General features: G+C 38.1%; 1 protein-coding gene and 1 long non-coding RNA gene across 2 annotated transcripts; one reads left to right on the forward strand and one right to left on the reverse strand.

Annotated features, from left to right (window-relative positions):
• Window positions 1-1,681: 1,681 nt before the first annotated feature.
• On the reverse strand, window positions 1,682-17,130 carry LOC146566998 (CD276 antigen-like). The gene is made up of 13 exons (XM_085285833.1): window positions 16,726-17,130; window positions 15,232-15,540; window positions 14,789-15,076; window positions 14,511-14,599; window positions 14,346-14,414; window positions 13,689-13,795; window positions 13,523-13,579; window positions 8,796-8,866; window positions 5,266-5,583; window positions 4,468-4,746; window positions 3,533-3,627; window positions 3,418-3,446; window positions 1,682-3,115 (listed from the first exon to the last, which is right to left on the reverse strand). The coding sequence occupies exons 1-13, from the start codon at window positions 16,793-16,795 to the stop codon at window positions 3,028-3,030; spliced, it is 1,869 nt and encodes a 622-aa protein (XP_085141959.1). The 5' UTR covers window positions 16,796-17,130; the 3' UTR covers window positions 1,682-3,027.
• On the forward strand, window positions 9,394-11,993 carry LOC146566999 (uncharacterized). The gene is made up of 3 exons (XR_014893851.1): window positions 9,394-9,521; window positions 9,629-9,732; window positions 10,034-11,993. It is a non-coding gene; the product is annotated as an uncharacterized LOC146566999 (long non-coding RNA).
• Window positions 17,131-18,106: the final 976 nt, after the last annotated feature.

Genomic DNA, 18,106 nt, shown 5'->3' on the forward strand with positions numbered 1-18,106 from the left:
CTTTTCATACTTTTCTATTTTGAAGCATCACAGAAATCTGATGTCAACTGAAATGCTGTGCTCATACGAAACCAACATTTCTCCCGTGGAGATCTTCAGAACATCAGTGGATTTACCCTGTTCAGCTCCATAAATACATGGTTTTAATTTGAACCACTAAACTTTACATTTCAGCTATAATAAATTAGCTGAAGAAAAACAACAACAATCATTATTGTTGTTGTTGTTGTTGTTGTGTCTAACTGTATTAAATACCTCTGAATAGCATTCAGTCCAAATAGCTCTATCAAAGAAGGGAGGATGGTAATTAATTACAACAGAACTGTGTCACATTTAATTTTACTTATTTTTGGCTTAAAATGCTAATTAGTACTAAGACCATAATTACTGTCTACATAGCCTGATCCCACACTCCAGGAGGAGCCAGAGAACACGGAAATAATGAAATGAAAGCATTATGAGAAACGATGTAAAGAAAGACATGTAAAGAAAAACTGTAGCGCTGGTTGTACAACAAGAACTGCTGCCTGATGTTTGCCACCTAGTTTTCTAAGAAACATGTAACTCTCGCTACGCAAGTATGCAGGAATGTTTCCGCCTTCGTGCCCACGCCGACTGAACCGAGAGGTTTCCTGGTTTCTTTGTTTTCTTAGATGTAAACCACATAACTGTGAAGAGATCATTGCAATTACAGTTTTTCCCAATTGTTTACACACATTTTCTAAAAGCATGCCTCATATTGTCATATTGCAAGAGTTGCAACTGCAACTACTAGCCTACAGTAACAGTAGGGTTGGGTTGGACTCCTTATCCTGCTTCCCTCGTTGTCATTCCATGAACAAGGACATGGTGTGCAATAGTTGCCTGAATTTCATCAGTAATGACTTCTCTTAGTCGTCCTCCCCCCTCAAATGGAATTTTATCCTGTTCAGTTGGTCTGATTAAATCATTAGAAACAGGTGTGTTCAACTGTGCGTTGTTGTGTGTAAAAGATGACAGCTGTTATACAAGTGTTAACTGTGTTTATTGACTGAGCATGTGTTTAAGGTTTTGAAAAAACGAGTTTATGAGTTTTGCAATTTGTGCCTAAGACCCTGAACAGTGTTTAAGGTTTGGACAAAAGAAGATTTTATTCAACTACTAAGTTTAGGCCACTGAGAATTTGGTTTAGAGAATGAAGTTTAGTCTTTGCGGAAGTCAGTAATGCCTCACTCACCTCTTCTTATCCACTAGGAAGTAACAAAGCTCATCTAATTTAACCTGCCTTCACCTAGATGTTTGAATAACTTTGGTCGGACAAGCTTTAAAAAAAGTTAAAGATCTATGGTTATCTCTTACAGTTTGAAAAATCTTAACTAATCTTCATCACAGCTGTGTTAGTATAAGAAGGTTCTAATATAATCAGTGGTGTTCAAAAAAGTAAAGGCCACTGATAGGAAGCCTGTAACCTACATGAGGTCCTAAATTTCTCTAAATTAATTGTTTTTAATTGTTCTAAACTGCTGTAGTTCCTCCCTTGGTCCAATAAACTACATTTTGGAGTAAGTCTGTCTTTGTGTGTGTTACTGTGTTCGTCTTTTAGAGAACAAATGTGCAGATGTTGCTTCCTGCAGGAACTGCAGAAACCATCTTCAGCTACTAAACATGGACTGAAAAAAATTGTTCTTAATATATTTTAGTCAAGTTGTTTATTTAGTGAAGTTTCTTATGCATTATATACACACACATACACACAAAACATTCATTTTCGAGATGGCAGCATTTGAAAAGACACAAGAACCTACGAGTTACTAGTTGCTGCTCCTGTTGTGGAAGTTTCCATTTAATAAAGCCTGCAGACAAACGGTGGATTGTAGCTAACATCCTTTAATCAAAAAAAGATCAAAAAGCCAAGCTTGGTGAGAGAAGCCATCGCTGGGGCAGACAGTCAGCAGTGTCGCTCCCTGAGCCCAGCATGGCCCTGGGTTAAATACCCCCTACAGGAACAAAAAGCAGGACATAGCTGCTTCAGACCATCGGCCTTTCCCCCAAAGACCACACTCCCTTGCTACCTCTCACAGTCGTTGAAGAGACAAAAGACTCTTCCTGTGAAGTTGTCTGCTTCCACCAACAATCACCCGGCTGTTCAATGGCATGAATGTGTGAGACATTGAGCCATACTAAAACCCAGTGGCACCAAGGCATTATACAGTAAAATAATACATGAATAAAAGAAATTCCTCTACACTCCTCAGGTCTTTCTCTCACCCACCTTTTATTTTTAGCTGCCCTCCGAGACACAGCAGGTGAGATCCTGTCCTGGTGACAGTGTATTTTTACTACAATACAGTACAAATCCACCTTAAGATGTTCTGCGTGGTTCTTCCAGCAGCTTGACGGTCTCCCCTCTGTGTTTATTAAATGCCAGATGACTCAAACAACAGCTGCAAACTTGATCATCTCTGAAGTTTGAAATGATGTCTGCTGCACTTAAATTAAACGGTCCCTCATCTCAGCCCATTCAGGACTGAAAATAGTTAGTAGCTGTAAACACTGTGCAGGATGTCAGTTTCAGACATTTACATTTATGTTAAACTGCATAAAACAAATCAATCATATGTAAACACAAATAACAAGAAAAAAAAGTATCTCTCACATCATCTAAAACTGTCTTCAGTGCTTAATATCATTTTTTCGTTCCACAGTAGAAGAACACATTTTGAAAAGCTACCAGCTCAGCTAGTAGCTAAACTCAAGTTTATCAGCAGTTTTTGACAAACAAATCAAAGCTGCCTCTGTGACTGAGACTCATCTCTTATTCTTTGTGTTGCACAACCAAAAATCAAAGGTCCAGAAGGAGGCATATCAAAATATTTAGGTTATGACCAAGAATCAGCATAGATGAAAACAGAATTTTAAAAAAAAGTGTCCTTGCTCCTCAGTGCACGTATGAGTAACTAAGTAACTCATTTGAATGTTGTTTTCAGCAGGTTTTTCACTTATGAGAGTTTTTGCTTTACTGAGCAGAGATCCAACACTCAGGAGGGTTCAGTGCAGGGCTGAAGCAGAGCTGCTGGGGTCTGCCAGATGTTTCGTGGCAGAGCTTCTATTCAGCTCCACCTTAAGTTCAGTGTCACTGTCAAAAAGATGAAAAGAGACCATTTGGAAACATGTCATCATTATGAATAATAAAAAAACATATACAGTCCAAAAAAAAAAAATCACCACATCAATCTGAATGTGCTTCATCTGATTTTCTGTTTTCATGTCATGGATGTTGTTGAACGCTGCTTCAGTCTGACTCACTACTAAATCATTTTGACTCGACAGCAGTTTAATTTCATTCATTATAGACATCTGGTTTTATCTCCATGACCATAACACTGTTTTCAAACAAGTCATTTTTTATTTAGTGTAGTTCAAACAAGATTTACTCACGTATGTGTTTTTTTGGTGTTGCTCTGAGGCTTTAGAAAAAACAAAAAACAAAACATAATCAGTATAAATAACATGAACAAAATGAACTGCAAAGTGAAGGGAGAAAGTTATTTACCTTTCTGCGCTTATACAGCACGAAGCCTACTGCTGCTACTGCCCCTGCAATCACGATGGCTGCAATCACCCCTGCTACAGTAGCTCCTGAATTACCTGAAACAGAAGAAACAGAATCACTGAAAATGTCTTTTGGCTCAAACCTCATCATGGCTCTGAATGGGATAAGCACCCATGTCCCACTACATCATCATTATTATTATTTTTGCTTTATCATCAGAATGTGGTTTAATTAGAATAATATTATTAGAATATACAGTAATGAAATCAGAGTTTGTGTTTAACTGCATAAAACTTGATAAAAACGTGTAAATAACACTAAACTTGATCATTAACCGATTAAGGTCTAAACTGTATGTGAGAACGCTGCATTGCACATGTATGTTAAAGAAAATTGACCCCGTAACACAAATTGCGGTCATAAACATTTTGTACTTCGTAGTTGTGAGTTTTGTAACCTTGTAAACCAAAAATATCTGACAATTTTATGTCTGTGCATCTATAGATGAGAATTTGTGTTTGTAAAATAATTACACAAGTTACAAATTGTTTTTTGTTGAGGTCTGGTTACAGATACAAAGCAAAAAACTACGTGTAAAACTGTAAAAAACTGTAACTTGTGTTTTACAAACACACACAAATTCTCATCAGGACTCAGTACACATTTGATTTACAAGTTCAAAATATTTATGAGCACAATTTGAGCCAAAACTATACAATTAATTAATTTCTCATTTTTTTAATTCCAATTACAAACAATGTGAATTTATTATTAATCTATTTTGTGAATCATGGTTTGCAGAGTTAAAATTGATTTCAACACTCTGTGTGGATTTCCTTCTTGTATGACAAAACATTATCTGATGTCATTTTAGGATTAAGGTGAATTTAACATACAGTACATCATATTACAACATTATTGTCTTCACTGCTTACTTTGTTTAGATGAGGTGGAGGGCCAAGTTACACTCCTCTTGCTACGGCGAGTGCTGATGGTGCAGCTGAAGGTCAGATCAGTTTCGCTGTCTGAAGGTGTCACAGAGCTACTGATGTTGTAGAGGTGTTGCTCAGTCTCCTGCATCCTGGTGTTGCACTTGCTGTTCACATTGGAGGGAGGACTGGTGGACCAGGTGAGCTTAGGTTCAGGGTAGATCCCCTCTGAACAACAGGTGAGTGTGTTTCCTTCCCGCTGAATGTCGACTTCATGGACTGGAGCTGCAGAAAAAAGAAAAGAAAGACAGAGTTTATGTTCACATATCTTTATGGGTTCTTTTTTTAGCATTTATAAAGCAAGTACGGTGAAAAAGCTGAAAAGGAGAAATATAGTCAAGTGTTACCAGTGCTCGATTTTTCTACACCGAATGATGTATTTTAACTGAACTTTTTATGAGCAGGACATCTTTGTCATTAAATCAAGTGTTTCATCAAAAGACTAATTGTAGTGCTTTTCTTTATTCTCATACATTTTCTGGACTGCATCAGTAGCTGCATTTTCTTTGCAGGTCTTTTACTTGCAGATATATACTAGATCTAACGCCATGACCTTAAACTTTATTCACAGTCAATACATACATGCATGGTACATGATATTGTTTTTTATTTATATTTTAACTAGAGCTATTTCTGCAAAAAATATCTGAATATAAGTAGAAACATTTATACATACACTTGGAGAAAATGATAAAGATTAAAAACATACATTTCTTTAAAATGAATGCATTGTGTGTCACGTACCATCCATTTTTAAATTGATAAATGATTCTTTGATTCCATTTTCAGTGCTGGTGTAGCAATTGTATCTCCCTTCATCCTGAACCTCCACCTTTGTCAGCAGGAGTGAGGCGTTTCCTGAGGAGATCTGGTCGCTGAACAGTGATGTCCTGCCTCTGAAGCGCTGGTTCTGCAGTCCAAGCTGGTCTTTGCCTTCATAGAATGAATGAACAAAACGGTTTCCTGCTGATTGCTGGAACCAGTGGATGATGACTGCAGTGCCTCCCTCAGAGCTGCATGGCAGCATGCAGGTCTCCATGAAAATGCAGGACACGTCGGTATCTGCAACAACAGCAAGATACACATGATCATAAAGTAAGATCTGCAGCTCAAAACATTTTTAGATGCTTTAGAGTGAAAATTGGTGCTGATAAGTAATGTTTTATTGAGAGTGGGATAAGCAAATGCATGTATAGAATTAAATGTCAAACCTAGTAGTCCCCCAGAAATAACATAACCCTTCCTCCACCACCAAATGTCTCTGAGCTGACAGGACTACAGCCGTAGTACAGACTACTACTGACCCTGAAAACAATCTTACTATGCCACGTCGACTGGTTTCAATTCCTCATTTGATAATTTCTGAATTATACAAGCCAATCCAATCCTTTCTCCTCCCAGCTTGTGTCTTTTTTTCCCATTAGCTCAGATTTAGTGGGAGGGACAAAGATACAAAGATGGAGTCAAAGAGAAATGTGCAGTGAATGTGCATCACAGGTGAAGACGATCATGGACGAACCAAAGCAAGAAGCAAAAGACAACTATCAAAGTAAAACAGGAAATAGGAAAAGAAAATACTTAAAGGAGGCTCGGATGGATGAATGAGACAACATTCAAGGAAAACTCAGACGGACATTAGAAGGACTTCAGACAAAACTGAGAGCAACACCAGAGACAAATAAAAATCAAGACAGAAGCTGAAAACAGAAAAGTATCTAAAACTAAAAATCATCAGGAGCCCAATAAATTTAAACATGAAAATACAGTAAATTACAAAGCAAGAATTGTAAACTGCAGACTGAAGACTTTCCCTGTGCCACAGGCTAATGTCTCTGCTCTTTCCAGCTGACTCCAGAAAAACAGTAACTTGGTTTCAGTTAAACAGGTTCTCCAACAATCTTTTAGAGTTCTTAAGAACAGATTTAATTTACAGCAGTGATGCCAAAGTCAGCGCATCATTTTAAATGTGTATGTAGTTTGGTTTCTCTGTATAACCATTTTAGTTATTTTACCAAGTGACCTTTGACCTGATTTATTAAAAATATGAGACGTGTGATAATGTTTTTAGAGTGAGGCATGTAAAGGCAGGGATGTTTTTGTTTGTTTCCTTGTTGGCAGAAGGTTTCGTGTTGAGCCGACACATGGAAACATTGCTTTGTTGCGTTGTCCAAAACTGATCTTAGAAAGATTGTGTCCCTGTGACTCCAGAGGAAAACATCTGTCATGACTGACTCATGTGGGTCTGAGTGAGGCACAGGGATCAAGACCAGCAACCTTAAAATGTGGATCCCAAAGATCGAGCACCATAAATTCTGTCATTTCAGTTCCCATAGGGAATAATTCACAATCATTACTACTGGTTCAAATTCATTGTTTAAATATAAGGAGTATGAGAACGTGTTCATTTCTAAACTTACTGATGTCTCTATTTGAAAAAAAACAAAAAAAACTTAGACTTCATTTTTTAATCTCCATTTTCTACTGAAAAGCCCATCGATAACTAATTGAATTTCTTTTTGTAACAATAACAGCAAAAATGTAAAGGACGCTCATTTCGAGCCAGAACTCTGAACTTCGATCTAATTAAAGGAACTGTTATTAAAAGATGTTTCTGTAAGAGAGCGTATTCCTCCCTCGACAGACCCAACACCACGGTTCGGATAATGTTTTTCGACTTCTCTAGCGCCTTTAACACAATCCAGCTGAGAGAGAAGTTGGAGGCTATGCAGATGGAGGCTCCACTGGATCAGCAACTACCTGATAGGCAGACCACAGTTTGTGAGGCTGCAGAGTTGTGTGTCAGAGAGTCTGAACAGGAACATAGCAGCACCCCAGGGAACTATTCTGTCCCCTTTCCTCTTTACCATCTATACATTCGACTTCAAGTACATCACATAAACTTGTCAGATGACATGGCCATTATTGGAAGTGTGGAGATGGGAAGGGAAGAGGAGTACAGAGGACTGATTGGTCACTTCGTGAGGTGGTGTGACGTGAACCACCTGAAGCTGAATGTGACCAAAACAAAGGAGCTGGTGGTGGACTTTGGCAGAAACAGATCCTGACCCTCCCCTGTCTGCATTGGTGGGACTAATGTTGAAATAGTCACATCCTGTAAGCATCTGGGAGTTCAACTGGATCACAAGCTGGAGCGGTCTGCCAACACGGACGCTGCCTACAAAAAGGGACTGAGCCGGCTTTGCTTTCTACTATGGTAAATGGCCTGTATTTGTGTAGTGCTTTTTCTAGTCCCTCAGGACCCCAAAGCGCTTTACACATCCAGTCATCCACCCATTCACACACACATTCACACACTGGTGATGGCCACAGCCACCCTGGGGCGCACTGACAGAGGCGAGGCTGCCGGACACTGGCGCCACCGGAGCAGTTTCAGCGACATGTTCCTTTAACCTTGCTGTCTGAGGGAACGTTGCAGGAGGTCGTTCCTTTCTGCTGCCATCAAACTCTTTAAATCATTCACGTGGGTCAGATCCACACATGTGGACCAGAATAATCCCACCTCAATGCACCCTGTCACTTTTGGACACCACGACACACACACTTGTCCTTTTATGTTAATATACATGTATATTTATACCTATATTCATCCATTTATCTTTATATTTATTTATCATTACTCTATGAGTGTTTGTTGTTTATTGTATATTTGCTGCTATGACAACTGATTTTCCCTCTGGGATTCATAAAGTTTCTCTGATTCTGAAGTGTGACAGCCAGCCCTGATCTACCGTATATTCTCTATTTTCCTGTCACCAGCAGGTTTTAGATGTAGATACAAACTGATTGTTTAAACCACATTCCCATTTCACTGAGAGTGATAATATTTAATAATAAAGTTTTCAGGAAAATAAATCACAAACATTATTTGTCATGATCCTGCTCTGTGACCCAACGTTTTGAGTTTATCATTGGCTATTGTGTTGGCAATTATATTTTCTGCTTAGTTTGTTCCTATTCTTGTCATTTAGATTGCCGAGACTTAGTCTTATTATATTATTCTCGGGCTGTGTTCTCAGTTCTGCTGCCTCAGCACAAATAAAGGTTCATTTTCTATTTCTAAGTTCTGTCTTGGAGACATTTGTTGGTTTCTGGTTATGACACTTCTGCCTCTCCTCACACATTCAGCTTTTTTTGGAGTTTCTCTCGTTGCACTTCCTGGTATTTGTTTTCTCGAGTAGTTTTTTCAGATTAAAACCAGGCAACTTCTGTTTACACTGGAGTAAGCTAGTGTGTGTAGTAAATGGCTAACTCACCTCCTCTGGTTAAAGTCCACGTAAATGTCAGGAGCACCAGAAACACTGCGCACTTGTTCCCAGCCATGATCCTGTTGTTTTATCCGTTTGCAGGCGCATTAATGTTGAAGGATCTCAAACTCACCCAGCCTGTCTGTCAGGTAGTTCATATTAACGCACTGAGAATGAGGAAAACGCTAATCAAACTTCGCCTGAATGTTCAAGGTCAGCACGGAGACACGCCTTACAATAATTAATATTAACAGTTTGTAACTTCACCTGCACTAACGTGCAGAAGAGGCATCTGCTGATCAACGGCAAACCGAGTTTCCGAGTTACAAACAATAAGAAAAACATTTAGAGACGAGTCCCTCTCTGTCGAGTACTGCGCAGAAATTACTTTCGTTTTTATTGAGGGTTGTACTTTGTATCATATGACGCTCGAAGCCTCACAAGCCGCACTACCACGTGACTGATTCAGGAAATGATTGCAGTAATCCGGAGTGAAATTTCACCCGTATGGAAACATTTTCAGCTGATGTCACCTAATAAAATATGCACATAGTTATAAATGAGTATTAATAGTATTTATATAATTAATATAAAAAACGTGGCAAGACATTTATCCCTTGTTCTAGTTTCTTTCTTCTAATTTCCGGTATATTTAAAGGTGAAGTGTTGTTTTAGCTCAACAGTAACACCTGATCTGACATTACAGAGCCCTCCATGAAAACCAGACCAGCTCAGGTAACATTGTGTGGTATGTTTGTATTAAACAACATTAATTTATATTTTAATTGTGAAATTTGTAACTGATATGGAATTATTTGTGTATTTGTTTGTTTGTTTTGTAGTCATCAGTGGAGAATAATGCAGTGGATGAGGCCTTGGTTATTGAAAGAAAAAAAAGAAAGCTTGTTAAAGCTCTGAGCACTACTGATGTTCTCCCACAGGACAGGTGTGCATGTGAGCATTTTACCTCATTTCCTCATATTTGCCATTCCAAGACTGGCAAATTATTTCCTTTAGGCTTTGAAAGCTGTAGTGAAGGACAGATAAGCTATAATGATTCAAACCCACAGCCACTGTGTCAAAGACATCTGTAGTTAGTTTAACAGCAAATATGTGAACCTCTATCAACACCACTGCAAGGATTATATGCTTTTTTGTCATTGCAATATTCTAACTGATGCCATTTTGTTTAAGTTGCTGCTGCAGTGACACTTGAATAAATCACTTTTTGTTCACTGATTTTATAGGAGACGCTGACACATGTGTTGGAGCGAACAGGTCAGCCGGCTTAAGGATGATTAAAGAGATGGATACACATATTTGAACAGCACGTACCATATGCTCCAACATGTTTATGATCCCAGGGAACCTGCAGGAGCACACTGATGTTGTCCCATAAGAACATCTCATCTGAACAGTAAAAAAATATTTTAGAAAGTCTAAAAGTGCTGTCCTCATTTAATGAGGCCACAGTTGAGCCACCAAAAGTCATTCCCCTTTATCATAGCTGCACCATGCACCAGAGGAGGAAGGAAATGGCCACTGTCCATACTCCAGAGAGTCTGAGGTTAAAGGAGAAGCTGTACATTTTACAATAAATGAGCATCATATCACTGGCAGCGCTGCTCGATCCCTGCTTTAAAAACACAGTCTTCATTAACTCTGGTAAAGCAGCAGCTGATGAGGAGATGCTCACTTCTAAATGTGCTGTTGTTGTACGAAACAGTGCTGCTTCCTCCTCCTCATCGTCACAACTGCGCATATTAGAAGCTTCTCAGTCTGTGCTTCAAAAAGAAATGGACACATTCTAATTATGTTATTGCATTTAGTCACTTACAGCCTGTTTATGTTAGGTAGCAAACTGTGCTGTTGGTTGGACACCACAGTCCTGCAGACGAGGACCAAGCAGCACTGTAGACTCTCTGTGGGCTCCTCCTGTTTGTCTTTTTACATTTTTATTCCTTTTATTATTCAAACTAAGATCAGAGTGGTTATTATGCCGGGTGCTGTGGTGAGGGATAGGTTGGTGAATGAGAGAAGAAGAGCGTCAAACTGCTGCATCTGTAACTGAACACACTCTAACAACAAACAGCACTCAAAACAAACAAACAAACAAAAAAAACAGGACAAGGTAAGCAAACTTTTGCTGTTATGTGTGTCAGAGAGAGAGACATGTGCGAACTTGTAAAAAACTTGCTGGATAACTTAACTTCCTGAACTGAAGAAGCCTCTTGGATAAGAGGTGAAACCAAAACAAGTCCAGTCATGCTCCCTGAGACAAATCTCTGCACTCCAGTGTTTTCTAAAGCAGGTGAAATCATCTGAAAAAGAAAAGCTTTTTTAATGAATTAAAAGTCACTTTTTATAAGTAACATAAGCACAGTTACAAACCCAGTAACACAAACTCATTGCATCCTTTTTTCCTAATCTTCTCTTTTGATCCTGCTATTGTAGCATAAACACACACACACCATATTTAAAAGGTCAGAATTATTTAGAAGTTCACAAAAATCATTAAGTCATACATTCACACCAAAGCCATGGTGTCATTGTAATCACTCTGCCTGTTTTACATTTATTGTCCACTTGATGGCACCTTAGAGCAAATGAAGCACTGTGAAGCATCAGTGCATGAACGCAACAGGTGAATGGGAAGCTTCAGTGCTTCTTAAGGTTTAAGAGTGCAGAGCAGGTCCTCTCTTGCTCTCTTGCTTCATAGAAAAAGAATCACAACTTGTTGCAGCTCTTCGCAAGCAGCTATGAGGAAATCTCAAACTTTGCCTCTTTAGGATTGCAGCATCGATTACTGCGCATGTTGTAATGTTGATATGAGGTGGTTTTATCCTCCCCAGTGGACTTCCTGCTCTGCCTGTTTAAATGGCTTAGATAGTAAATTATTATACCCGTTATGTTGTCAATGATTACAGCTGTTGTAATTTAATATTTAAATGAGTAAGTAATAAATCTTATTATGGGTTAGGTTGATGACATTGGTTTGGGTTTTGAATTCAGTGCATGCTTTCAGCTTATTTGTGAATTATTTGTGTCAGTTCTCCGTTAGTTGGTATTTATGTTAATGTCAGCTCTTCTCACAGCCGGTGGTGACTCCACCGTGTCTCCACCATCCAAATCTCCCAATTTATCGCCCTTCAGTGTTTTTGTGGATATCATTTTTGGTTTGTTTGTTTTTGCTGTTTTTTTGCTATTTTGGACTTTTTTCAGCTTCAATAAAGGTTTACTTTTTGTTCATTGGACTTCTTCTTTCTTCTGTCATTTAGGTCAATACCTGCACGTTATGGGAATAATGGTTGTTTGTTGAAGTTTGACGGGAAGCACATTCTTATATCTCAAATTCTTTAGTTAAATTGAACTTCGATCATTTCATAGCCTCCAAAACAAAATCATATTTACACTTGACTTAAAAAATGTTCCAAATGCAGAATCAGATGAAGTTTTGACAAGACTGTATTTTTTTTAATAAGAAAACCTTTCTTTAATAAAGGAAATTTGTACTTAAGACTAAAAAATATGTTTAGTAAAGTCAAACTTATTTTACTTTTTTGTTTTGCTAAATACAACCAAATTTGCTATTTAACATCAGGTTATGTGTAGGTGTCACTGTGAGCATGAGAGCCTTCACCAGTCGGTAAGCAGGGTGGGCATTACAATAAACTCAGTATTGATGACTGCATTTACTGCAAGTGCTGTAGTCTCGTATGAGCTCAGTAAGAGTACGAACAACCAAATGGCACTAATGTTTCTAAATGCAAACATTAAAATTTATCAAGTCACTATATGAAGGTGTAGATCTCCAAAAGGTGCATTAACAACAAACACCATGTGACAGTCCCTAAAAACGTTAGCAGTAAGAAAAGCAAGTAAGTTTTCAACAAATAATAAAACAGTAAATCATAGTCAGGTCTTAAACATTTAATATTTGTGAATGTTTTTACAAAACACTGAAGACGTGCTGCTTACAACCTCCAGATTTCAAAACTGTGTTTTTTAATAAAAAAAAAAAAAAAAAAAACCAACTAAAACTACTATACAAGTAAACATTTTAATTTATCCATCCATCCATTCGCTTCCACTTATCCTTTTCAGGATTGCCGGAGCCTATCCCAGCTGTCAGAGGGCGAGAGGCGGGGTACACCCTGGACAGGTCGCCAGTCTGTTGCAGGGCCAACACACAGAGACAGACAACCATTCACTCGCACATTCACTCCTAGTGGTAATTTGGATTATCCAATTAACCTATCCCCACAAGCTGCATGTCTTTGGATGGTGGGAAGAAGCCACAGTACCCGGAGGGAACCCACGCAAACACGGGGAGAACATGCAAACTCCACACAGAAAGACCCTGGCCTGATGGTGGAATTGAACTCAGGACCTTCTTGCTTTGCAGCAACAGTGCTAACCACCGTGCCACATAATTTATGTGTCATGAAATATAATGAGTGATATTTTCTTTCTGCTTAATTATTTTGTATCATTTTATCGAGTAGATGAGGTAGAGGAGGAACCATACGCTGTAATCTCAACCTCAAAATATCAACGAACTTCACCAACATGTGCAAATTGAGCATTAGTGTCACTGATGGAGAACAGAAAAGACATCAGAGTGTATCAGCATCATTTAATGATACTGACTCAGGTACATTTAACAGATACATTTAAAAATCATTTAATAAATGGAGAGGTCACGTTGTCTGAGGCCGTGTTTCTACAGGATTCACATTTCTGTGGGTTCTGCCGCTGCCTTTGGTAATAAATCATCTCCCTCATGGTCGTGACTGCAAAATGAAATTATAAAGAATTCTGTCCTGAAATACATTAAGAATAAACAAAAAAGCAAACCAAAGATACGCTGGATTAAAAAGAGCGGGCGAGAGAGAGATTTACCCAGGAGCGCTCAGTGTTTTCAGTTCCTCTGAAGTTTTTTCTGTCAGGACCAAATCGAGTTGACTTGATATTTCTGCAGCATCAGGAACCTGCTGAGCCTGATGGGACTGAAGAAGAGTTTGTCATCCAAGAGTTTATATTAGTTCTATAGCAAGTAGTACAGCTATTAAATCATGTACTAAAAAGGTTTTTGTATAAGTTTAATATCATTTTTAAAGGGTTGCATACAATCGTGTGAACGTTTTCCTTTTCATATGACTTTAAACATTTTAAAATACTTCCACTGCGTTGTTACTCTTTTGCCTTTGAACTTGCACATGTTGGGCTAAAGCATAGAAATACATTCTTTTAGGGTTTTGTTTCATTTTTATAAGAAAAAAAGATCAACGTTGGACTATTTTTTTTTTAAAACAGAATATGGTTTAGAATTTAGATTACCATATACACTTCAAACATTACAGAAACATAGTTGAAAAGGTAAAAAAAAAAAAAAAAAAAGCAAAAGAAACGAAAGGTTTTTTTTTTTTATTATTATTAATTAATTTATTTATTTATTTATTTTAAAGAATTAAAATGGCTTGAATTAAATTTTGGACTTTCTAAGTTAAGCTTGGTCAGATTAAGGGGGCTCATTGCAACATCTGTGCCTGTCTGTACCTGTAACTCCATTGATCCTGTTTCCACTGTAGGCAGCACACTCATTGGCACTGAACAGCTCTGGTGCATCTAAAATGTTGCATTATTAATTCAACACATCAACACAACAGATCCCCAAATTTCAGAAGTAGATACCCTTCCTGATATCTGTTTGTTTGTCTTTACCTTACTGTTAAATTTATTGCAGCATATCGGTATCAGGCCTAAGATTACCGCAATCATGATGACGCCTGCCACCATGGCTTTAGCGATGCCTGCAGCAAACACGCACATACACAAATGAAAAGTGTTGATTTTACTTATTTAATAATCAATATAAATAACTATAAATAACTATTATATGTATTTTGTTAATAAAAAATTCTGAAGATTTTTGCAGAACATTTTTTTATTTGGTTGGTAAGAGTCTGACTGACTGACCACAAATCTTAAAACACACTTACCTTCTTTCAGGTTGCGGTTTGACAAAATGGCTGTTTTGTTGTTGCTGCGAGTGGTGACAGTGCAGCTGTAGGTCATATCAGTGAAGTCATGTTTGGTGTCAGGGAATATGACAGAACTCTTAATGTTATAAAGTTCTCTGTTCGGTCCACTCTGCTGGACTATGGTTGTGCTCCTGAAGACTGTTTGACGGCTGGTGGACCAGGTGAGCAGAGGTTCGGGGTAGATCCCCTCAGAGCTGCAGGTGATCCTGTTTTCTGCCTTCTCAATGTTGACCTCACGGACTGGAGCTGTCATAAAAAATATACTTTATGAATTATTCACTCTAAAAAAATTATTTTGTCTTGAAATGTTTTTTTGTTTATAAGACAAAGATTGCTACATATCTTCATGCAAATATATAGTAAAAAAAAAGTGTCTTGTGTTTTCTGTATGTTTCTCGTACCGTCCACTTTTAGGCTGATAAATGAATCATTGTTTCCCCCTGTTGCACATTTGTATCTGCCTTCATCTTGAAACTCCACTGATGTCAGCTGGAGTGAGGCGTTTCCGTTGGATATCTGGTCTTTGAATAATGATGCCCGGCCTCTAAAATGCCCATCCTGTTGTGTAAGCTGGTCTTGTTTGGAGTTGTAGGAGAGGATGGAAACATGTCTTGCCTTTAGCAGACTCCAGCTAATAACTGCATCAGTGCTACCCAGGAAACTGCAGGGTAAGATGCAACTTTCCTGGAAAACACAGGACACCTCAGTATCTGCAACACAAAGAGACACCCAACACAGTTCAACTTAGAGGACATTTCTCTGAAATCCAACAATTAAATTAAAAATAGTTCGTTTTTCCACCAGTAAAACCTGGTGTCTGCATTAAACACTATGAAAATACAAAACCAAGCTGGTTGCTTGAATATAAACACAATGCTGTTTGAGTCTGATATAGCTGAAAGATGTGTCACTCTGGTAGCAACATTACATACTCCACATTTTCCCACACAGAAAACAAAAGTATGTGACAGCTGGAATGCACGCCGGCACAAAGGTCAAATTCAAAAACTACATTTCTCATGTGATGCCATTTTTGAAGTTTACACTAACACAGTAGGTGAATAGGAACTCGGACTTTGTAGCAAATCACTATTCAAAAAAACGTTATCTTAAGTGTTTAAAATTTAGTCTAAAATGATGCACAAGAGATCCAGGATTTTCCAAATTTGATGAATAGATAATGATTCTTTCAGCTGCTCTCTTTGCTTCTGTCTCACCATATCCTCCACATCTTCCTTTGAATGTTCTCTCTCTACATCTGTGAACCTTCTCTATGTTCATCCTCTTTTCTTCCTGCCTGGCAGCTCCATATTCAACATCGCTTGTCCAATATACCCACTATCCCTCCTCTACATGTGTCCAAACCATCTCAGACTTGAGTCTCTAACGTTGTGTCAACCTAAGCGTCTGATGTACCCTTTTCTTGTCTTGTCCATCCGGGTCACTGCCAACAAAAATCTTCAACTGTTCCAGCTCCAGCTTGGTCTTCTGTCTTTTGTCAGTGTCACATATCTGAACTATGCATCATAGCATAGTCTCACTGGCATCTCTTAATGAATGATGCACATACAAAATAACACAAATGTGAGAAAAAAAAAGTCTTTGGGCACAAATATCTCTGAAATTTCTGCCATTAAAGTTTATATAACGGAACATAACAGAAGACTGGATTTCTAGACAAAATACTAGTCAAGCAACATCAAAGTAAAAAAAACCTCCTTCAGACAACCATCTATGTAAACTTTCTGAGGAGTACAAACAAAATATTAATACATTTCTTATTGTAATTCAAAATCCTTGTCTAATTTTCTGGCATGTTCATTTTTTCTTTGAATAAAAACCACCATGACCCGAAACACACCTGTGTTAATGACAGTCATGGCAGCCTCACTCACCTCCATTTGTAAGAGTCCACAGAAAAGCCAGAACAACACACTTGATCCCGATTATCCTGCTCAGTTCCATATTCCTGCTGCTGAATCAAACTTCATAACAGAAGAAAAAAGAAGTCTCTCTTAGAACATGTAGTTTTGGCGTTCTAGATTTCTGCCTCCACGCCCACAGAATGAACTGTTTCTCTTTAGCCTGCCATATTGTTTCCTGGTATGTTTAGATCCATTCATAATAACTACCATGATAATGGTTAGTTATAATGGTTAGAATAAGGTATTATGCATATGTACGCATAAGATAACACCTCACTCAACTCCTTTTATCCACCGACAGTTCAGGATGGTCAAAAACACGATGGACTTGATCCCAGTCATTAGCTCGTTCAGTTCTAGTTGCCTCCCTGTTACTTCATCAGTGTTTGAAAAAAGAACCAACATGTTACTGGCTCATAACAAAACTCATCGAGCTTGTTTGTTTGCTTGTGACGCTGTCAAGTGTCTTCAAACTATGACTCAGGGAAGTGTTTGAAATAGCTAGGTGTGGTAAGAAGAAAAGAATGACTTGTCAATCATCAACTTTTCACAGGAAGAGTCATTCTCTGAAATGCTACCAAACCTTTTACTGCGTCTTTCTTTATTTTAGCTGCTCTCACAATCCAGGATTCAAGTGCAACTGTCCTCCCCTCACACATGCGCACACGCTAAACACTAAAAACATTGATTTCATTTATACAAAAAAAAAGGTAGGACTCCCGAGTGCCTGTGATTACTGATCCAGCATAGGTTACTTTGTAGGTAAACCTTTTCAGTGCATTCAAATCACAAGTGCAGATCACATTATGTTAATCAATAAATATCATTTTCATAAACCAGCATGAGCAACAGTGCAAGAGAATCATGTCATGCTTTTTGTAGTTTTTTAGTAAATCGATTCACAACTGCACACCAAAATCACGTATAATATTCAATCACCAGCCACTCTGTTAAGTACACCTATTCAACTCCTCATGAATGCAAATATCTTATCAGCCAATCATATGGCAGCAAATCAATGCATTTAGGCACATAGACATGGCCATCACAACCTGCTAAAGTTCAAACTGAGAATCAGAATTGGGAGGAAAGAGGTGATTTAGGTGACTGAGTGTGCAAAAAAATAACATTTACTTATTGCTAAAATACAAAATTCATATATTTATTCTTTCATTTTATTACTCAAGTTTAAGAGTGCTTGAGGTTTGTATGTGAGCTAAACTGCTGGGTGTTGTAGCAAACTTTCAACCAGAAGATGTCATTAAAAATATACAACATCTATTAAAAGACAGTTTAAAGTTTAGCTGCTCAGGATCAAACGCCATCAAGGAGTTTTGCAGGTCCTCGCAGA

This window comes from Mchenga conophoros, linkage group LG9 (genome assembly GCF_057382185.1).
Source record: "Mchenga conophoros isolate Kocher_MC1m ecotype Shallow Benthic linkage group LG9, M_conophoros_male_GT1.1, whole genome shotgun sequence".
In the NCBI taxonomy this organism is placed as follows: domain Eukaryota; kingdom Metazoa; phylum Chordata; class Actinopteri; order Cichliformes; family Cichlidae; genus Mchenga; species Mchenga conophoros.

What these genes read in the sequence shown, in the direction of transcription:
- LOC146566998 (XM_085285833.1), bottom strand. Translation starts at nt 16,795, where the DNA reads ATGGAACTGAGCAGGATAATCGGGATCAAGTGTGTTGTTCTGGCTTTT. An exon ending in GCAATAAATTTAACAGTAAG is followed by an intron (nt 14,415 to 14,510) that starts GTAAAGACAAAC and finishes GCAACATTTTAG; the next exon opens with ATGCACCAGAGCTGTTCAGT. An exon ending in TATCAATTTAAAAATGGATG is followed by an intron (nt 4,747 to 5,265) that starts GTACGTGACACA and finishes TTTTTTCTGCAG; the next exon opens with CTCCAGTCCATGAAGTCGAC.